The sequence below is a fragment of the Aulostomus chinensis genome, chromosome 4, assembly GCF_037954235.1.
Source record: "Aulostomus chinensis isolate RoL2024-O1b breed Wild chromosome 4, RoL_Achi_v1.0, whole genome shotgun sequence".
In the NCBI taxonomy this organism is placed as follows: Eukaryota; Metazoa; Chordata; class Actinopteri; order Syngnathiformes; family Aulostomidae; genus Aulostomus; species Aulostomus chinensis.
Genome location: NC_141323.1, coordinates 8,314,136 through 8,332,921, shown reverse-complemented (window position 1 = coordinate 8,332,921; position 18,786 = coordinate 8,314,136). Strand labels below are relative to the sequence as shown.

The 18,786-nt window shown below is 44.9% G+C and overlaps 1 protein-coding gene across 1 annotated transcript; it reads left to right on the top strand.

Moving 5' to 3' along the window:
* Window positions 1–1,469: 1,469 nt before the first annotated feature.
* LOC147262521 (CCR4-NOT transcription complex subunit 2-like) lies at window positions 1,470–14,820 on the top strand. The gene is made up of 14 exons (XM_086201450.1): window positions 1,470–1,622; window positions 1,709–1,781; window positions 2,674–2,821; window positions 3,204–3,407; window positions 4,859–4,938; window positions 5,032–5,157; window positions 5,653–5,783; window positions 7,491–7,614; window positions 7,748–7,904; window positions 10,197–10,258; window positions 10,352–10,401; window positions 10,493–10,593; window positions 11,067–11,211; window positions 13,451–14,820. Exons 1-14 carry the CDS (start codon window positions 1,470–1,472, stop codon window positions 13,535–13,537), a joined length of 1,641 nt encoding a protein of 546 aa, XP_086057576.1. The 3' UTR covers window positions 13,538–14,820.
* Window positions 14,821–18,786: the final 3,966 nt, after the last annotated feature.

The following is an 18,786-nucleotide window of genomic DNA, read 5'->3' as shown; positions in this document are numbered from 1 at the left end:
CTCCTGCATCAGTTTGACCTGAGTCCTTAACATGTTCAGAGTGGCACTGCACAGTTGATTGACATTGAATCAAAACTCCAAGTCCATGACTTTTAAAGTTTTCAAATCACAGAATTGTGAACTGCTAGTTGTGTGTCTAAATAAGCCATAGGAATTATTAATCAATCAAACTTCATTGAACCAACTAATACTTGTTTATTAAACTAAATACCCTCAACATTTTATGATGCGGTCAAATGTAAGAGGGCACAGATCATTTACAAAGCACAAAACACCTGAGCTGACCGCACTTCTCAGAAGCTGCTTGAAATCAGAGATTGGCTTTGATTTGAGAGGAACAGATGATTTTTGAAAAAATATCATACGAACAAATTCAAGACAGAGAGGTGTTTCTGCTGGAGGTGTTAACGTGTGGAATAGTTGGGACAAGGAATTTAAAAAGTGCATTTTGCTTTCCTCATTTAAAAACATGTATAAAACTAAGGTACTACAAAAAGTATAAATTAAGTATGAAGAAGAATAGTAGTGGAATCACTGGTACCGAAGCCTTGTTTGGATTGGTGTTATGGAGGTTTATTTATTCATGAATCAGCTATGGAGAAATATAATGATGAAATGACTGAAACTTTTGGTTGGATTCTTGTAATAGAACTCTGCTTATTTATCTATTTACCTCTCTAAAATGTTTGGAAGTTTCTTTTGCTCTTAAATCTTCTGATGTAACTGAGTTGTCTGCTGAAGTTGTGTCTTCTCTTTGTTGCACTCAGGGTAGGCAGGATTAACATGAGCTTCAGCCGACACCTTTTGAGTAGCCTGGTCCCTTGTATGTTATGGTATCATTTGAAATGAACATTTCTTTCTGTATTTCTTTGGGAAGTTGAATGCTAACCAGTCAAATCAAATACAACTTTAAATGAGATATTATGGTGCTGCAGAGATCCTGGCATGCAAATTAGAATGTAGATACAAAAAATGAACATTTCCTCTTGTATCAAACCATCATGCAAACACAGTGTTCGACAAAATCATCATAATTTGATATTCTGATTACTTTTTCTAAAGCGGTGCGGCCCTTGTGTGAATGGGTCAGCATTGGTGTGGAGCTGCTGCGTTCCTCTGAGGCGTCAGGATTCAGAACCTAGCCCACGCTGGTACTGGGTTTTGCTGGCCTCACTGGACAACAAAGTTGTAAAGCTCGTTGCTTTTGGGGCAGTGATGCTTTGGAAGCGCCGGGTTCATGTCAGCATACTTGCCAACAGTGCAGGATTCTTGGCAGAGGGACCAGAAGCTTGTGACAAGGACATTTGACATGTTTAAGATTTTATGAACTTGTGATTTTGTGTATTGTGTGTCACAGAAATTGCAGCACATAACAAAAGGACAAAGTAATTTGTGATAAAGAAGATACTGGCATTGTAAAAGTGTGTCCTGTGTGATTCCCATTGGGAAGGGTTATGGTTGATCCACTGATGCCATGTCTCGTTTCCCAGGTGACACGCGGCATGTTTGGTGCTAACCGGAAGAAGTTTATGGAGGGGGGGGTAGAGAGCGACTACACAGATGACTCCAGCCTCTACTACAGCCAGCAGTCCATGTTCCCCCCCCACCGAGCGGACAAAGACGTAAGCTCTGAGACGCCATCTTGATTGCTATGTTTCTGAGACACAAAGTCCCTTCTTGAGATCTGAAGGAGGTGTTTTCGTTTCAGATGCTGGCGTCTTCCTCTGCATCCTCGACAGGTCAGCTGTCCCAGCTCGGAGCCAGCTTGTATGGCCCCCAGAGTAAGAGGAACACACACTTGAGCCAGTTGCAATGTTTAAACATTCAAGTTCAATTAAAAATTAAGGTATTTTACTCCGTAACATTTCAATTTTACTATTATTAGAGAATTTAACATTTTTTGCAGATGGTACCTGGATGGTACTAAAACAGGCCTTTTTCCAGCCTTTTGAGTCTGGTGTGGCTTGGTTTTCTTGTTCTCATTGCTGCCTGTATGCTGTTATTGCTTCTGTTTTATAACTCCTATGTGTTTATGGTCTTTAATCTTCTATTCTTGTGCAGCACTCTTTGATTCTCATTTCTAAGAAATGTGTCGTTGTAAATAAACATATTAGTATTATTAAAAGGCCACGTACAACAATATGACAACCATAAACACAAGCAGTACAAACAAATACACACATATCACACATTGCGGACAACAACGTAGAGTAACCTGTCCATCAGGCGTCAGTACCAAAAAAATGTTTTCAATTGCATTGTTGGATGCTGTTTGGTGGAGTCCTGTAGCTCTGTGTATTTTATGGGTTCTGGTAAGACTCGTGGACAGATGAAGACATCTGAATCAGGAGCAAACCATTATGTGCATGTGAATGTACACAACTATACGCTTTACTGCCAGTAAGAGCTGGTTCCGACATGTAGCCTGGCGTGTCCACATTACACACTCCAGACAAAGAATTCCTGTTAGCTTGCTTTTGCTTGCACAGTCTTTCTGACATCTGTAAAATTCTTCTCCCCACACTGGAGGTTAATAGTAGAGCAGTCATAGACAGAAGGGGGCGATCACGGAGGCTGGCTGGCCTTGCGGGGTCAGAGCACGCTAACACACCACAGATGGTGATTCCTGGGACGACGTGTTACCGGGTTTCTTTCCTATCTCTGTCTCTGCAGGTGCGTTGGGTTTTCCCATGCGCGGACTCAACAGCAGCACAGCACCTCAGTTAAGTCGAAGCGGGCTGAACCAGTCTGCCAGCCAGCTGTCCAGTCACACCAACACCCCCAACACTGGCACCATGCACACGCCTCCCTCGCCCAGCAGGTACTGATCAGCCTCCCTCCATGTTGATGTGGTCAGCTGGGGTTGCTGACATGGCTGTAATGGTCCTGCCTTCTTTTCTTCAACCCTCCTTCTTCTCCCTCTCCCTCTTATTCTCTCTCTCCCTCTTGATCTACTTCTCCTTCACTGTCTCCCTCTCCTCCCTCTTGCTCCCCTTCACCTTCTTCCTGTCCCTCTTTTGTCCCTCTCTCTTCCTCTCCCTCTCCCTCTCCTTCTCCCTCTCTCTCACTCTCCTTATCCTTCACCTTCTTCCTCTCTCTCTTCCTCTCCCTCTCCTTCTACCTCTCTCTCCCTCTCCTTCTCCCTCCCTCTCTCTCCCTCGCCTTTATCCTCTCTCTCTTTCTACCTCTGTCTCTTTGTACAGGGGGATTCTGCCAATGAGCAGCAGGAGCGTGTTGAACCACAGCCAGCAGGTCGGGGGTCCGGCAGGGCAGGCCATTGGAATGGGAGGAGAGAGGGGAGGAGGCGGGGGGAGGAGTGGGAGCATGGGGAGTCCCAGCCGGTCGTCGCCCAGCATCATCGGCATGCCCAAGCAGCAGCAGTCACGGCAGCCTTACACGATTAACAGGTGACCCAGACTTGTGGGTGTGTGAGTGTGTGGGTAATTGAGTTCGTCAGTGAGTGAGTGGGTAATTGAGTTAGTCAGTGAGTGGATGGGTAATTGAGTTAGTCAGTGAGTGAGTGGGTAATTGAGTTAGTCAGTGAGTGGATGGGTAATTGAGTTAGTCAGTGAGTGAGTGGGTAATTGAGTTAGTCAGTGAGTGGGTGGGTTATTGAGTTAGTCAGTGAGTGGATGGGTAATTGAGTTAGTCAGTGAGTGGGTGGGTTATTGAGTTAGTGAGTGAGTGGGTAATTGAGTTAATCAGTGGGTGGGTAATTGAGTTAGTCAGTGAGTGAGTGGGTAATTGAGTTAGTCAGTGAGTAATTGAGTTAGTGAGTGGGTGGGTAATTGAGTTAGTCAGTGAGTGAGTGGGTAATTAGTGAGTGAGTGAGTGGGTAATTGAGTTAGTCAGTGGGTGGGTAATTGAGTTAGTCAGTGAGTGAGTGGGTAATAAGTTAGTGAGTGAGTGGGTAATTGAGTTAGTCAGTGGGTGGGTAATTGAGTCAGTGAGTGAGTGGGTAATTGAGTTAGTCAGTGAGTGGGTGGGTAATTGAGTTAGTCAGTGAGTGAGTGGGTGGGTAATTGAGTTAGTCGGTGGGTCAGTGTGGAATTGAGTTAGTCAGTCAGTGAGTGGGTAATTGAGTTAGTGAGTGGGTGGGTAATTGAGTTAGTCAGTTGATGGGTAATTGAGTCAGTCAGTAAGTGAGTGGGTAATTGAGTTAGTCAGTGGGTGGGTGGGTCCTGAACCTGAGGTTCTTCTACATTCATGCTGTCGTTGATAAAATCAGGTCCAGCATTTTTTATGTGTGAGGCCGTGCTCGTGTTTGTGCGTGCGCATGTGTGCCTGTGTGTCACCTCTCAGCCTCGTACAGTCAGCTGGTCACTGACAGGCTCACTGCTCTGGAGAAACATTCTTAGAACCCAACTTTAAGACACAAATTAAACCTCTGAAAATAGCAGTGACTGTTAGTTCTTCCTGCTGAATGGAGATTATCTTGAGTTGTAGAACCATGTTTTGTTTTCTGCTCCTTCAGCATTCTACGACACTAATATTGCTGAACCAACACGGAGAACACAGAACATCCAGGAACACACACTCTGACACAACCACACACTCATCTGGGACTCTGACCAGCACCCAGACAGACAGCGTCTTCACCTGCTCGGGTTAATGCTAGTTTTAAGTGGTACTTATACGGTAAAGTGCATTCATCCTTTAACTGCTCACTAACTGGAATCTTGATTCCACAAAGTTTGTTCTTTCTCTCCTGCATCTCTTCTTAGTGCCTCAGCACATTGTTATAAACACTCTAATTAAAGGGAGTACAAGTATCATTCGAGGGTTCGTACTGCAGCCGTCACTGATTTTGTGTGTGTGTGTGTGTGTGTGTGTGTGTGTGTGTGTGTGTGTGTGTCAGTATGTCAGGGTTTGGGGTGAACAGGAATCCCGGCTTCAACATGAACAACTCTCTCTCCAACAACATCTTCAATGGCACAGGTACACACCTCCACCTCTGCTCTGTGTCCTTCACACAACATGAACGTTTTCAGCTTGAATCCAAATAGCTTGTCTTGTATGTCCTGTGTCCAGACGGCAGTGAGAATGTGACAGGGCTGGACTTGTCTGATTTCCCGGCACTAGCAGACAGAAGTCGAAGGGATGGAGGCTCAAATCCCACCCCGCTGCTCAACCCGTTGGCTGGTCGGGCGCCATACGGTAAGCTCCTGTTTTCGTCTGCAGGTCGTTGTCCCACAGACATGAGAAGACAAACTAGTTACGTGGCCTGTGTTTTGATGTCTCCTCACCGCTGTAGGACACAGGTGTTCGATTGTTATATCTCTGTAGCACCTCTCGGGAATTTCTTTACATTTGGCCCAAATCCCCACTGAGACTCAAAGATGACCTGAAGAGAGTGGCGATTAAGGTCACACCTGCAGTTTTCATCCTGCAGGATGCTGTAATACACCTGTTGCTCTACTAGTGTGTTTATTGTTTGTTGGGATCCCCATCCAATGGCACCGGTTTGTCCTCCTGGGGTTCAAACGTTGTATTATTGTTTTCAGGGTGCAAACTTAAAGCACTGCAATAAAAGTGCATTAAATAAATCATTGAAAGAAGGAAATAAAGCAATGGAAAGAAAACAGACACATGAATAAGTTACTGGAGTTATCAATGTATCCTCTTGACTGACTCTTTCCTCCGTTGTTCTAGTTGGCATGGTAACCAAGCCATCCAGTGAGCAGTCACAGGACTTCTCCATCCATAACGAAGACTTCCCAGCTCTCCCCGGGCCCAACTACCAAACGAAAGACCCCACCAGCACCAGTGAGGACAGCAAAACGGTGAGCTTCATTGTCCCTGCTCGTCTTCCTGCTGTCTTCCCTTGTCATTTCCCCTCATTTTCATCATTTCTTGCTAGGGTTGCAAAGGGGTGGACAATTTCCAGAATGTTTCCAGTAAATTTCCATGGGATGTTAAGCGGGGGAATTTAGGACATATTCCAAGTAGCTACACAACTGGAATGATCTTTAGATTTTTAATATTCTGAATAATTTGATGAACATCTTGCAGGAGGCAGAAAAAAAACAGCATCAGATTTGAAGTATAGGTCGCATCTTGACAAATTCACTTACCATCTATGAGGCTATGCCAGCTGTAGCTTATTTGGTTTTGTTGTAGCTCTCTGAATACATTTATATTGGGGCTGCAGCAACACACTAATCTCGCCATACGATACGATACACGATATTCAGCTCACGATACGATTCGCTCCACTTCCATGCTTTTCTGAAAGGTTTTAAAGGACAAAGTGACTTTGGTGACATCTTGTGAGTTCCCTTGACTTGGATTGAATGAACTGAACTGAAAGCATCAAGTACACAACATGAGGCTCTGACTGGCAGTTCGCAAATGCTGGACAAAATGAATCAAAGATGTGGTGAGAAAATTAGTTTCATTTATTGAAACTGAGTGCAAATTGCAGCTTACAAGCTTTAGAAAAGTGAACATTGAGAGTTACAGTGCAGCCAGTGGCCTTCTGAGGCAGCTTTTTGGGGGGTCTCAAATCCTGACAAAGTAGGCAATGGACTCCATCACTGTCCAGCTGGTTTGTTTGGGGTCGAGCTTCAGCTTCGTGGGCTCGGTCTCAGTTGGCATTTCCTTGTCCGGGTGGTGACGTTTTAGGAGGCTCGCAGGTTGGTGGTACTTCCAGAGTACTTAACGTTTGTGTGACTCAGCTCACAAACCGCTACACTTTTGTCTAAAACATAACTTTCCTCTTTGTCTTTGAACCCAAAAAGCTCCCACACATCTGTGTTTAAGCGTGCAGGTGCTGGATTTATACTCACCGCCATTCTCCTGAATGTCTCAGCTCTAACCTGATGAGAAAGGCGTAGTCGTCTGGGTAACTAGAAATGCTCTACAGCGACACCAGTGGCTGGCAGACCGAACTGCTCTTCCTGCAAAGTGCAGGCGATTGGAATGGGGCTCAATGTATCGATACTCACGACTGAAAAATCTATACTCTGAGGAAACAAACTATCAATAAATATCACAGGATCAATAAACCTGCTCAGCACTAATTTATATGTAATATTTGTAAGTTAAACATCACCAAGTTTGTTAAATACATTACCATGAAATGTCATCAAAACTTACCTAACTTTGTGTCGTCGACAGGCTCAAATGTGGGATCCAGGACTCTAGAAACATCTGTGCATGTGATGGAGGAATGCATAGTGCCTGTAGGGGGCGTTGTCTCCGTAGCTTAGCAGTCATGTGCTATGTGTGCATGTGATAGCATAGATATCCAACTGTACTTGCATGATATCTGCATGTTTTAGTCAGTATGATGCTAAAATGTTATTTTCCCCTACCAGATTTAATTTCTCCATTTAGAACATACCTTCAAAAAAATGAATTCCCTTTTTTCCCCGTTTATTCCCATTCATTCCCATAAATTACAGTGGAAAGTTTCAAAGTGTGAAAATTCACCGAATTTTGAAACCCTATTTCTCGCTGACATGTTGTTTTGTTTCTCCAACAAACAGAATTTGAACTCATCAGGAAAGTCCACCTCAAACTCAGATGGTCCAAAGTTCCCCGGGGATAAAAGCTCGGTAGCACCAAGCAACAACAACCAGCAGAAGAAAGGGATTCAGGTTCTTCCTGACGGTGAGACACCCAACTGAACATCATCTTCTTAGGCACTGATCCGCCAAACCCATGTATTTATTTCGCCGCAAGTGCGCTGCATTGTTTTGATTGCATCGTACAACCAACATTTGTCCTCGTGCCTGTGTCCCAGGGCGTGTCACCAACATCCCAGTTGGCATGGTAACAGACCAATTTGGAATGATCGGCTTGTTGACATTCATCCGGGCAGCAGAGACGGATCCTGGCATGGTCCACCTGGCGCTGGGATCTGACCTCACCACACTCGGTCTCAACCTCAACTCCCCTGAGTACGACACACACCTGAGCAGAGTGACCAGTGTAGAGATCGTGACCCTGCAGCCTCTCAATTTCAGCACAAGCGAGATAAAGGGATTAGGATTTTGAGGTCAAAGGTCACAGTGATGTCATAACGTTCAGCTAAAGATACAATTGCAGTCCTGCATCATAACCTATCGAAAGGAAGTACTTGTTGTTTGGGTTGCTTGTTGTCTGAGTCATACACACCTCAGTTGTAGGAGATTCCATCATCATTCTGCTTGCATGCGTAACCTGCCTCAGCTCTAACTGTTAATAGTCAAGGCCGGGCGATGCAGACAGGTGTGTTTGATCAGTGCGTTAATTACCTGGGGCACCAATTGGCAACATGCATTGAGTGGCAGAGTAAAGAATTCACACAACAGGTAAGTCTTGTATTGTGTTGAGTTAAAGAATATAAAATACATTAGAAAATATAAATTTAAATTGTCAACAACACATGAGATATCAACTCAATGAATCCCAGTCCGTTTTGGGCAGCTCACCACAACCACTGAGGTTCCCCTCCACCTTTACCACCTCCACCTCCACCCAGGAATCCATACAAAGAAAGAAAAAAAAAAACAGCCTATAAAGGCCAAAAAGAAGATTACTGTAAGATTGACATCAACAAAATATACTTTTAAGGCTGCGCATATCTTTCCGTTCCTCTTTTTTTTTTTTGACCACCACTCAGTCTCAGAGAAAAACCCAGAGTGAGGGTTGTGTAAATGAAACATCATCATCTAAAACGTCGTTTTCACAACAAACATGAAACGAATGCCTCGTCAGTCCATATTAACATGAGCAGATGCACGTTTCAACTCCATTTATCAGACTTTTATCAATAAAGTTTACTCACCAGAGGCTCACGCATCACACACACACACACACACACACAGCGGGCACAAGGCTCTCATCAGTCCAGGTTCCACAGCGACGCGGGAGTTCAGTAACGTGTAACCTCACAAATACAATTTAGCCAAGTACAGGTGGCTAATGCCATGAGCTAGCGCCATGGATACGGCGTCCCATTGATTACGCTACACTACGCTACGTCACATGAACTCCTCGCGCCACCTGAATCTTGTACACTTTGAGAGGCAAATTCGCCACGTCATAAAACAAAATACTCTCTTTAAACAGATAAATAAACTTATATTGATCCTTTCTATTTATTGACTTATTTAAGATTTTAATCATAAATCCTTTTTATTAATTTTATGTAAGATTATTTTAAATCAAACCCCATTTATTAATCTGTCACAAAAAAATCTATATTAATTGATCTAATCAATTAACTGGTGAACTGGACTACTGATAAGGGCCTGGTAACCTGGGTTGCACATGCGACTGAGGACACGCCCACATGACATCACTTTAGTTCATCGTACAGACAGAAAGCACAACTCTTGGAGGAGTTTAGAAGCAGGACCAGGGTCGTGAAATCACAAGACAGACATGTCAGTAGAATGTCTCCTTCTGATAATCGATTGACTGATTGGTGCCTGAGAGTACAGGTCATTAGAAAACGCTGTTTCATGGTGGCGTCTTAATCAAGTTAGGATTGGAATGTTGGAGTCCATGCAAAGAAAGTCAGCGGCTTGAGTGTCTTTTTCAAATGTTGATCAAGTACGGGCACTCCCTCAGAAAGTCTTGGTTAGATTGACACAGGGTCACTCAACGTGTAAAAATGACGAGGACTCATCTCTGAATAGCTGTGTTTCTGTTACAGTTTTTTGCAAAATAAAAGCGATATTTCTAGAAGTTCAACAAAGTACAGTTGCGATTTGCAGGTGTTGCCACTGAATGGTGTTGGCACATAAGCCAGAATTCTCGTAACATCTCGTCGCACGAGACTCCACTTTGAGAGGGATGGCGGTACACAACATTTTGCATTTTGGAGCAGCTGTTTCGGTCGTCACTGCTGCTGTTGCCGCTGCTCCCATCACCAGACGAAGGCAGCGAGTGGCGGCTCAAAGCTGAAGTCTGTGTGTATGGGAGCGGACACGAAAAAGGGATTTAACGGAACTCCCTACGTCACCCGATGACGCATAAATGCAAAAGAAGTGTTTCCATTGCACATTTGCGATACTCTTCTCTATCTACACATCTGAAAAACCTCCTCGTGAGAGCGTAAGAACTTTTTAACGATATTTGAGAGATTTTTCAAAATATAGGTTTTTCCATTACCAGTTTTTTGTTGCAATATTTAGGTTTTGTGCAATTCTAGGGGGAATGGAAACGCAGCTCAGAAAAACGAAAGTCTCCTCTCTTCTTGTCAGGAATCTCTATCCCAAGTTTGCGTCTCCGTGGGCGTCGGCTCCTTGTCGGCCACAGGACATCGGTGAGTTTGACACCAGGTAGAAGATGATTATCGGATTCTGTTGGTGATGAATGCTTCAGTACTTTCAGCTCTTTTTACCTCCGTGTACTGCAGACTTCCACGTCCCTTCAGAGTATCTAACCAACATCCACATAAGGGACAAGGTGGGGGGCCGTACAGTTCTTCCCTGTATCGACATGTTGGATGGTATGGAGGTGTGCATGCATGTGACTCTGGTCTTCCTGCTGTCTCCAGCTAGCAGCCATTAAGTTGTCCCGATACGGTGAAGACCTGCTCTTTTACCTCTACTACATGAATGGAGGAGACCTACTACAGCTGCTGGCCGCAGTAGAACTGTAAGACCTTCACAAAAATCCCATTTATTCCTTCCCTGCACTTTGAAAATTGTGTTTGATCGTGAAGGTTTTTTGGCCTCATGAATGAAGTCAGTCGTCCACCATGTTCCTGCCGGTGAAGGAACAAAAACTTTTGGGGAAATATGATTTTGTCCATGATGTTTCGAGCCAGGCACTCCTGTCCTCATTCTTGATAAAAGTCAGTTTGATGACTTTCGAGACATCTTACCCCCCCCCTTCCCCCAACTGGCATGAAGCAAACTACGCTAACAAGCAGGCAGCCGTCCAGTGGAGGTCTGGAGAGGAGAGATGGGTCTCTGTCTGATGACGTGGCTCTAAAAACTGTGGCGAGGAAGACAATTTCCCAAAATGTTAGCGTGTTCCTTCATTGCATAGAGTGGTGCTCAACCTGCTGCAGTGGAATGTGCCGTGAGGTCATTTCCATGTAAATGAATTGACATGTTTGTGTGCAGCTTTAACAGGGATTGGCGGTACCACAAAGAGGAGAGGGTTTGGATCACCCGAGCTCCGGGGATGGAGCCCACGCTGAAGACCAATGCCTACGAGAGAGGGACCTACTATTTCTTTGACTGCCTCAACTGGAGGAAGGTGGCCAAGGTAAAAAAAAAAAATACACGCACACACACACACACACATACACTCAGGTTGAAATTCTTTTATTTGGATCCCAAGGTAAACAACATTCCACTTTTTTTGATCCAAACACAACAGAAGAAGATTACAACTGTTCTCTGACCAGACACTGGATGGACATGTGCTGAGCTAAACAGAGGAATAGGCATGGTGATAATTTGACAGATAGGAAATATGGCACATGATCACATGACACTTGAGGGGAGACGACTCATTGTCTTTTCCAGATAAGGAGGCTGCCTCTGGCGGCTGAAACTGAGCAGTATTTTGATAGTCTTTTGGCTTCAGTCTTTTGCAGTCCACCCATCATGCAGGGACGTGCTGGCCACTGGGAAAAGTGGGACTATTCTCGAACGTCCAGTCCAGCCCAGACTGGCCAGGCCGCGGAGAGAAAAAAAAAAGGTTTTTGTTGCTTGTCACTGGAGTGACAAAATAATAGACATAAGTTGTTTTTAATAATGCCTAGAAAAAACAAACAATGAAGAACACACAAAGCCCATCCGTTGCAACGCATCAGTTAATGAAGCTGCTGACGTTAACTTGTGTGCTGCTGCCATTCATCACAATTCAGGGCTCTCAAGTCTCACACATTTGCTGAGCAACACACACTTTTCAGCCGCTTCACACGCATGACCATGTGTTTCCCACCCTTAAACCCACGCTCGGTCCTGGTGAAGTACATGTCGGTCAAGGGCTGCCAAGTTCAGAGTGAGATTTTGGTGACAGTGGTGGAGTTTTGGGTGGGGACGGTGGTGTTATTTGATAAATGACACATAAATTCTTACAAACATATTTATTTTATTCCTAATAAAGGTGTGTGTGTGTGTGTGTGTGTGTGTGTGAGAGAGTGATAAGTGTTTCTGACTAAAATACAAGGAAACAGCCGAGGCCAACAGTTCCACAAGGGAAGTGTTGTGTCTATTATTAACAGCTGCAAATTTCCTTACAAAGCAGGCGTCAGAATACTTGTTGAACTTAGCCAGCAGCCATTCAACTGCTAACTGACCTACCAGCTGCCTGGACACAGACCTCCCCCAGCAGTAGAGGTCAATGATGACATGACTTCCTGTAGCACAGGATATGATCAAGGGGCTGAAAAGAAAACCCCTCCCCTAGAGTTCAGAAGGCCTCCCTGCCGCGCACCAGCTAATCTAATCAAACACAGCTACGATGCATGAGTTCTTGTCCAAACCATCATGATGCCAGTGTACACCTGTGGTAGCCGTATGTCCTCAAGTGCATGAATCACGACGCCGTGTGGCAGTGACCCAAAGGCACCACGGAAGTCCAGAAAAACAGTGTAGAACTTTACCGAGTCGTGTTGACAGTCATCACTCGCCGTTTTCAGGCAGAATGCAGGTCCTTTCATGCCTTGATGGCTAATGTAGACTTTTTGGTCACGGGGGAGACTTCTGGTTTCTGTAAGCCAGTTACGGATGTGGGCTCACACGTTTCACATGATGGGATGGAGCCTAAATGGTTTGCTTAGGAGAAGTTTTGGGTGTCTCAGATATCACACACTCCTCTCACCTCCCCTCTCTCCTGGTAAGGCAGCGCCACTTGGAGTTCTCAGGAGTTAGGATGTGCTCTGGGTTTCATACTTACTGTGTGTGCGTGCGTGAGAGAGACACGTCCCTGCGATGGTACGGTCCAGGACAGAGGGAAACATCCCAACATCCCTCAGACCCAAGTCTTCCTGATGTTCACCAAAGTGGTCAGCCATCTTGTCTGTGCTGTATGTCATCATCTGAGAGGAGAGTGTGCACATGGCGTGCATGGCACATCAAAGACCAGCAGTGTTGTCTCTGCTGGACAGACAGATGGGACGTCCTGTCATTGATAGCAAACATTTTTATCTGGTCACATGAGTGACATCACAACATATGCTCTCATCAGTTTTAGCCCGTCTTTGTCTCGTGTTGTTCATGGAAGGAAAAAAGTGATGACGAAAAACTTTTCTTCTCAGTTTCATCAATTAAATAAACGAGCGGCGGTCTAGCCAGCTCCACCCACTGGGCATGCTCAGTGCAGCAGGGCAGGAGTCTGGTGTGAACTACCTTGGCGTTCGTTGATGTGAGAGTGTGATTGACCAGAGCTCCCACAGGCGTAGACAGTTGAAGGGCAGCTCATTAATGGCGTCTGACAGTCTTACTAACGTTACATTCACAGTCGAAGTAAAACTACTGCTTCTTCCTCTTCTCAGGAGTTTCATCTGGAATACGACAAACTAGAAGAGCGACCTCACGTTCCCTCCACCTTCAACTACAATCCCGCCCAGCAGGCCTTCTGATTGGGTCTGGCCCAGCTCACCTGCCTGCCTACCATTGGCCCTTCTGGTTGATCCGTCACCTCTCGCTAGGTTTTCCCACCTGCACGCACTCACAGTGAATGTGGACGGGAGAGGACTGTCCGGCTCCTGCCGTCCCGCATACCCCTCTGAATTGACTCCATCATTTCATTGCTTTGCTTTTCTTTACCTCCTCTCCTTTTTTAGATTTTATTTCCCATCTTCCCTCCATGTTTGAGTGGTCTGAGACACCTTGAATAACTGTCCTTCTGATGGTGATTCACCTTTATACTCGCTCGTCAGACTCTTTGTCCAGCAGAGCTTTTTAAGATTTTAACCCAGGATTCGATCGCCTGTCAGGATGGATAATTATTTCACCGGTCTGACCTGTGGCAGGAACAACAAGTGTTCATCATTCTTTTAATCAGGTTTACAGCAACACATGTCAGACGCGCATCAGCAGACATCTGACACGCGTCACAAAGTCATGAGATACACGTCAGAGATGTCAGCAGACATCTGACACACGTCGTCAGACTTCTGACATGTGTCACACACTCTTGAGGCATGTCAGAGACATGTCAGCAGATATCTGACACGTGTCAGTCATGCGTCAGCAGACAGTCAGTGGAAGACATGCAATGTACATTGTAGCACTATTTCATAATAAAAGAGGAAAAAAGCTTTGTGGATGTTGTGAAGTTGATCAGGCAGTAACAGCAGCTGCTCATTGGTCTACATGACCTGGACTCCAGTCCCAGACCTGGACTCCAGTCCCAGACCTGGACTCCAGTCCCAGACCTGGACTCCAGTCAAATCTAAATTAAACACTGGCCCTGAGACTTGATTTGGACTTGCATGAACAGACCTGTCAGCATCCAAGGCCTCAGGTTTCCTCATCTGCTTTGTCATCTTTTTTGGCTCATTTGACCTCCGTTTCTACAATTTTAATATCTAATTGATTTTTTGTTTTATTTTTTGTTGATTTGTTGACCACCCTCATCTATGAGTGTCATATTTCCTGCCTAGCAACAGTTGAGCCAGTCAGATGGACCTCTTCTTAAGGGTTCAACGAAACCCAACACACAAAGTTAGTGTTCATTCTCCTCAGGAGTCCCCTGATGTCCACTCACGCAATGAAAGGTGTGTGTGTGTGTGTGTGTGTGTGTGTGTGTGTGTATATATATATATATATATATATACACACACACATATATGTGTGTCTGTATTTATATATATATATGTGTGTGTATATATACATACATACATGTATGTATATATACACACATATATGTGTGTCTGTATTTATATATATATATAAATACACACATATATGTGTGTCTGTATTTATATATATATATGTATGTGTGTGTATATACATACATACATACATACATACATGTATGTATATATGAATACATATATGTGTGTATGTATATACACTCGTGTGTGTAAATATTTACACATACATATATACACACTATATATAGTGTGTATATATACACACACTACATATGCAGCATATATCTATACATATATACATATGTGTGTGTATATATACATGTACATACATACACATATATATATACACACACACACACAAAGTCAAAGAGGAGGTGACAGACACTGGCCAATCAGCGATGCAATATAACCCTTCCTATCGCCATGGGAACCACCACGGAGACGGCTTACAGGAAACCTTGCCTGCCTCCCACTCAACCCTATAGCAACAATGACCGCGGAAGCAACGCCGGTTGCCATGACTCCAGGGGCCAGATCATTCACACCGCAGCAGCAAAGCCAAGGACACGTCCACAGACCCTTTGACCTGTCTGAGGAGATTCTGATTGGAGGATGAGGACTGAGGCACTTGGCCATTGGCTGTTTTATTAAATATGGCAGCTAGTGTTTTAATAGGAAAAAGAATCAAATAAATATTCTGGTAATGAAACAAGTCCTGGATGTGTGTCTTTGTGAAGATTGTTTTTGTCAGCAGGGCCGAGTGGATTGGTGAGGACCACCTTGTCCACACATCAACCAGGTTGATGTCAGGATAGATTGGAAGATATTTTGGAATTTAGGCTTCAATACAACTCTGTCCTTGCAGTCCCCCCGTCTGTCCCAGGAGTCCTTCTGTCTTTCCCTCCAACTTCTATCAGTCTGTCCCTCTGCAGTTCCCTCTTTTGTCCACTTGATGGTGTGATGCAGCAAAACAAGCTACAGACCAGAAGAGCCTGTACAGTAAGATGAATGTATTCAGTGTAGCCATTTATTGTAATAACACACGTATATGTGTGTGTGTGTGTGTGTGTTATATGTATACATTCATATAAACACATTATGTATGTATACAAAAGATATAGCGTCAGCTGACAAATGTGTTAGTACACATTTTCTATTTCAACCAGGTTCAAACCCTGATGTGATGGTAGCAACCTGCAGACGCACCTGCACCTGCACACACACACACACACACACACACACACACTACATAAATACACATGAACAGCAGTGTCAGCTGAATTGAGAATTTGTCCATCAAAGAGTTCGTCAGTCTTCTGAAAGTATCATCTGACAGCATCCCTGAAAAAGACACAAAGTGCTGAGCGCGAGCTTCTGTCTTGGCTCACACGTGTGGTTCCACTCCTGGACTGTAAGAACTGATCAGGGCTCACCGCTCAGCTGCAGGCCAGGATCAGGTCTTTGCTGGCTCCAGCTAGGAACGATGTCACACACATTGTCAGGCCACAGCAGGGAGCGGCTGATGCATGTGTTGTTGATACTAGCTGGTGGGTGGAGCTGTCTGGTTGTCATGGTGATGACAGCACCAGAGCTCTCTGGAGGAGTGATGATAGTGATGTCAGCAGCTGATGTCATTTCGACTGCATTATGGTTGCTTACTCACAGTGGAGGAAGAACACTAGATGGCACCAGATCCTGTAGCCTAAATCTGACAGGTTGAGTCGAGGCATGGGCTCTCCAACTCTGGCCTGGGGGCCTAAACATGGCCCTCCCACAAATATAATCTACAAATTCTCTGATCATCTTCATTATTATTATTATCATCTATTACCAATATCAGCTGTACATTACAAAATCACCTGATGGTATCGAGTTTGTCATCTGCTAGTTATATGCTACTCATCTTGTAGCCAACTGATAGTCACCAGGTGTTCATCCACTCATCCTCTTATAGTCACCTGCTTATTACCTGATAGTCTCCAGGTTTCCAGATACTTATCCAACTCTTGTCACCTGCTAGTCACCCGGTATTAATTTACAGATCCTCTTTTATAAACCTGATAGTTACCTGGTATTCATCTACTAATCTACAACTAAAACACTCTCCAGCTGGTCCAGAATGCTGCTGCCCCCCTGACTAGAACTGGTAGCAGAGACCAGGTCTCTCCTGGACTGCTTCTCTGCATGGCTCCCTGTCAGATTCAGAACAGAATTTAAAATTCTTCTTCTACCATCAAAGTCCTCAACAGTCAGGCTCCTTCATCCCTGACAGAGCTCCTAGTCCCCTATGATCCAGCTAGAACCCTTCACTCCCAGGATGCAGGGTTCCTGCTGGTTCCTAGAGTTCTAACAGTAGAATGGAACCAGAGCCTTCAGCTATCAGGCTCCCCTCCTGTGGAACCGTCTCCCAGTTTCAGTCCAGGACCCAGACCCCCTCTCTAGGTTTAAGAGCAGACTTAAGACCTCCTTGTTGATCAGGCTTATAGTCAGGACTGCTTAGGCTGGCCCTTAGATCTGCTGCTGTAGGCTCAGACTGCTGGGATCTCCCATGATGCACTGGGCTTCTCTCTCCTCCTCCTGTCCTCATACGTGTTACTAACTCCTCTTCTTCTCCCCTCATCCCAGATCCTGGTGCTGCTGGAGGAGGCTGCAGACCTGAAGAGGCTCCAGCTGCCACCTGTAGCTCCACCTGCTCACGTCCCCGTCTGTCCATCAGTCTCTCCTCCTTTCTCTCTCTCTTTATCTCTGTCCCTCTCTTTCCTTCTGTCTCTCTGTCCTCCTCCATTCTCTGTCTTTGTCTCTGTCCATCAGTCTCTTCTCCTTTCTCTCTCTCTTTGTCTCTGTCCCTCTCTTTCCTTCTGTCTCTCTGTCTTCCTCCATTCTCTGTCTTTGTCTCTGTCCATCAGTCTCTTCTCCTTTCTCTCCCTCTTTATCTCTGTCCCTCTCTTTCCTTCTGTCTCTCTGTCTTCCTCCATTCTCTGTCTTTGTCTCTGTCCATCAGTCTCTCCTCCTTTCTCTCTCTCTCATTATCTCTGTCCCTCTCTCTCCTTCTGTCTCTCTGTCTTCCTCCATTCTCTGTCTTTGTCTCTGTCCTGCTCTCCTGCTCTCTCTCCGTCCCCACTGATCCTGGATCTGCTCCACCTTCCTGCTGGTAAAGGAAGGTTCTGGTGGCTGCTGTTGCAGGATGTGCTGCTGATGGAGAATTGTTGGGTGGAGGTTCATTGAAGGAGGGAGGTGCTGGACCTGCTCTACTTGGACAGAGTCAGGACAGAACTTTGGTTGGGGTTTGGTGACACAAATGAACCTGACTTGATTAATCTTCTTTTAGTCACCCCCTAGTTACCTTACAGTGATCAATTAGTCACTTGCTCGCAAGCAATTGTTTTGGGATGTATGACATTTGCCAAGTCTCTGTAGAGTCACGTGATCGTATGCCCGTTATTATTTGTAATCTTTTGATCTGCAGAGATGATAATAATCCTGCCACATGCCTCCCTGATTACCAGAGCATCACGCCGGGACTTAACTCTGCCGCGGATGATGGCCCCGATTATTATTCTCTTTTACCAACATCACAAACATGTAGTGTTTCTCTGGTTTTACCGTTTCATTTGTGGGGCAAAACTTCTTCAGAATGGGTTAACATTTCCATAAACCACAGATCTACACACTACACAGATCTCTACGTGTTCACAGATCTACACGCGTACACAGATCTCTACGTGTTCACAGTTCTCTACGTGTTCACAGATCTACACACTACACAGATCTCTACGTGTTCACAGTTCTCTACGTGTTCACAGATCTACACACTACACAGTTCTCTACATGTCCACAGATCTCTACGTGTTCACAGATCTACACACTACACAGTTCTCTACGTGTTCACAGTTCTCTACGTGTTCACAGATCTACACACTACACAGTTCTCTACGTGTTCACAGATCTACACACTACACAGTTCTCTACGTGTTCACAGATCTACACACTACACAGTTCTCTACGTGTTC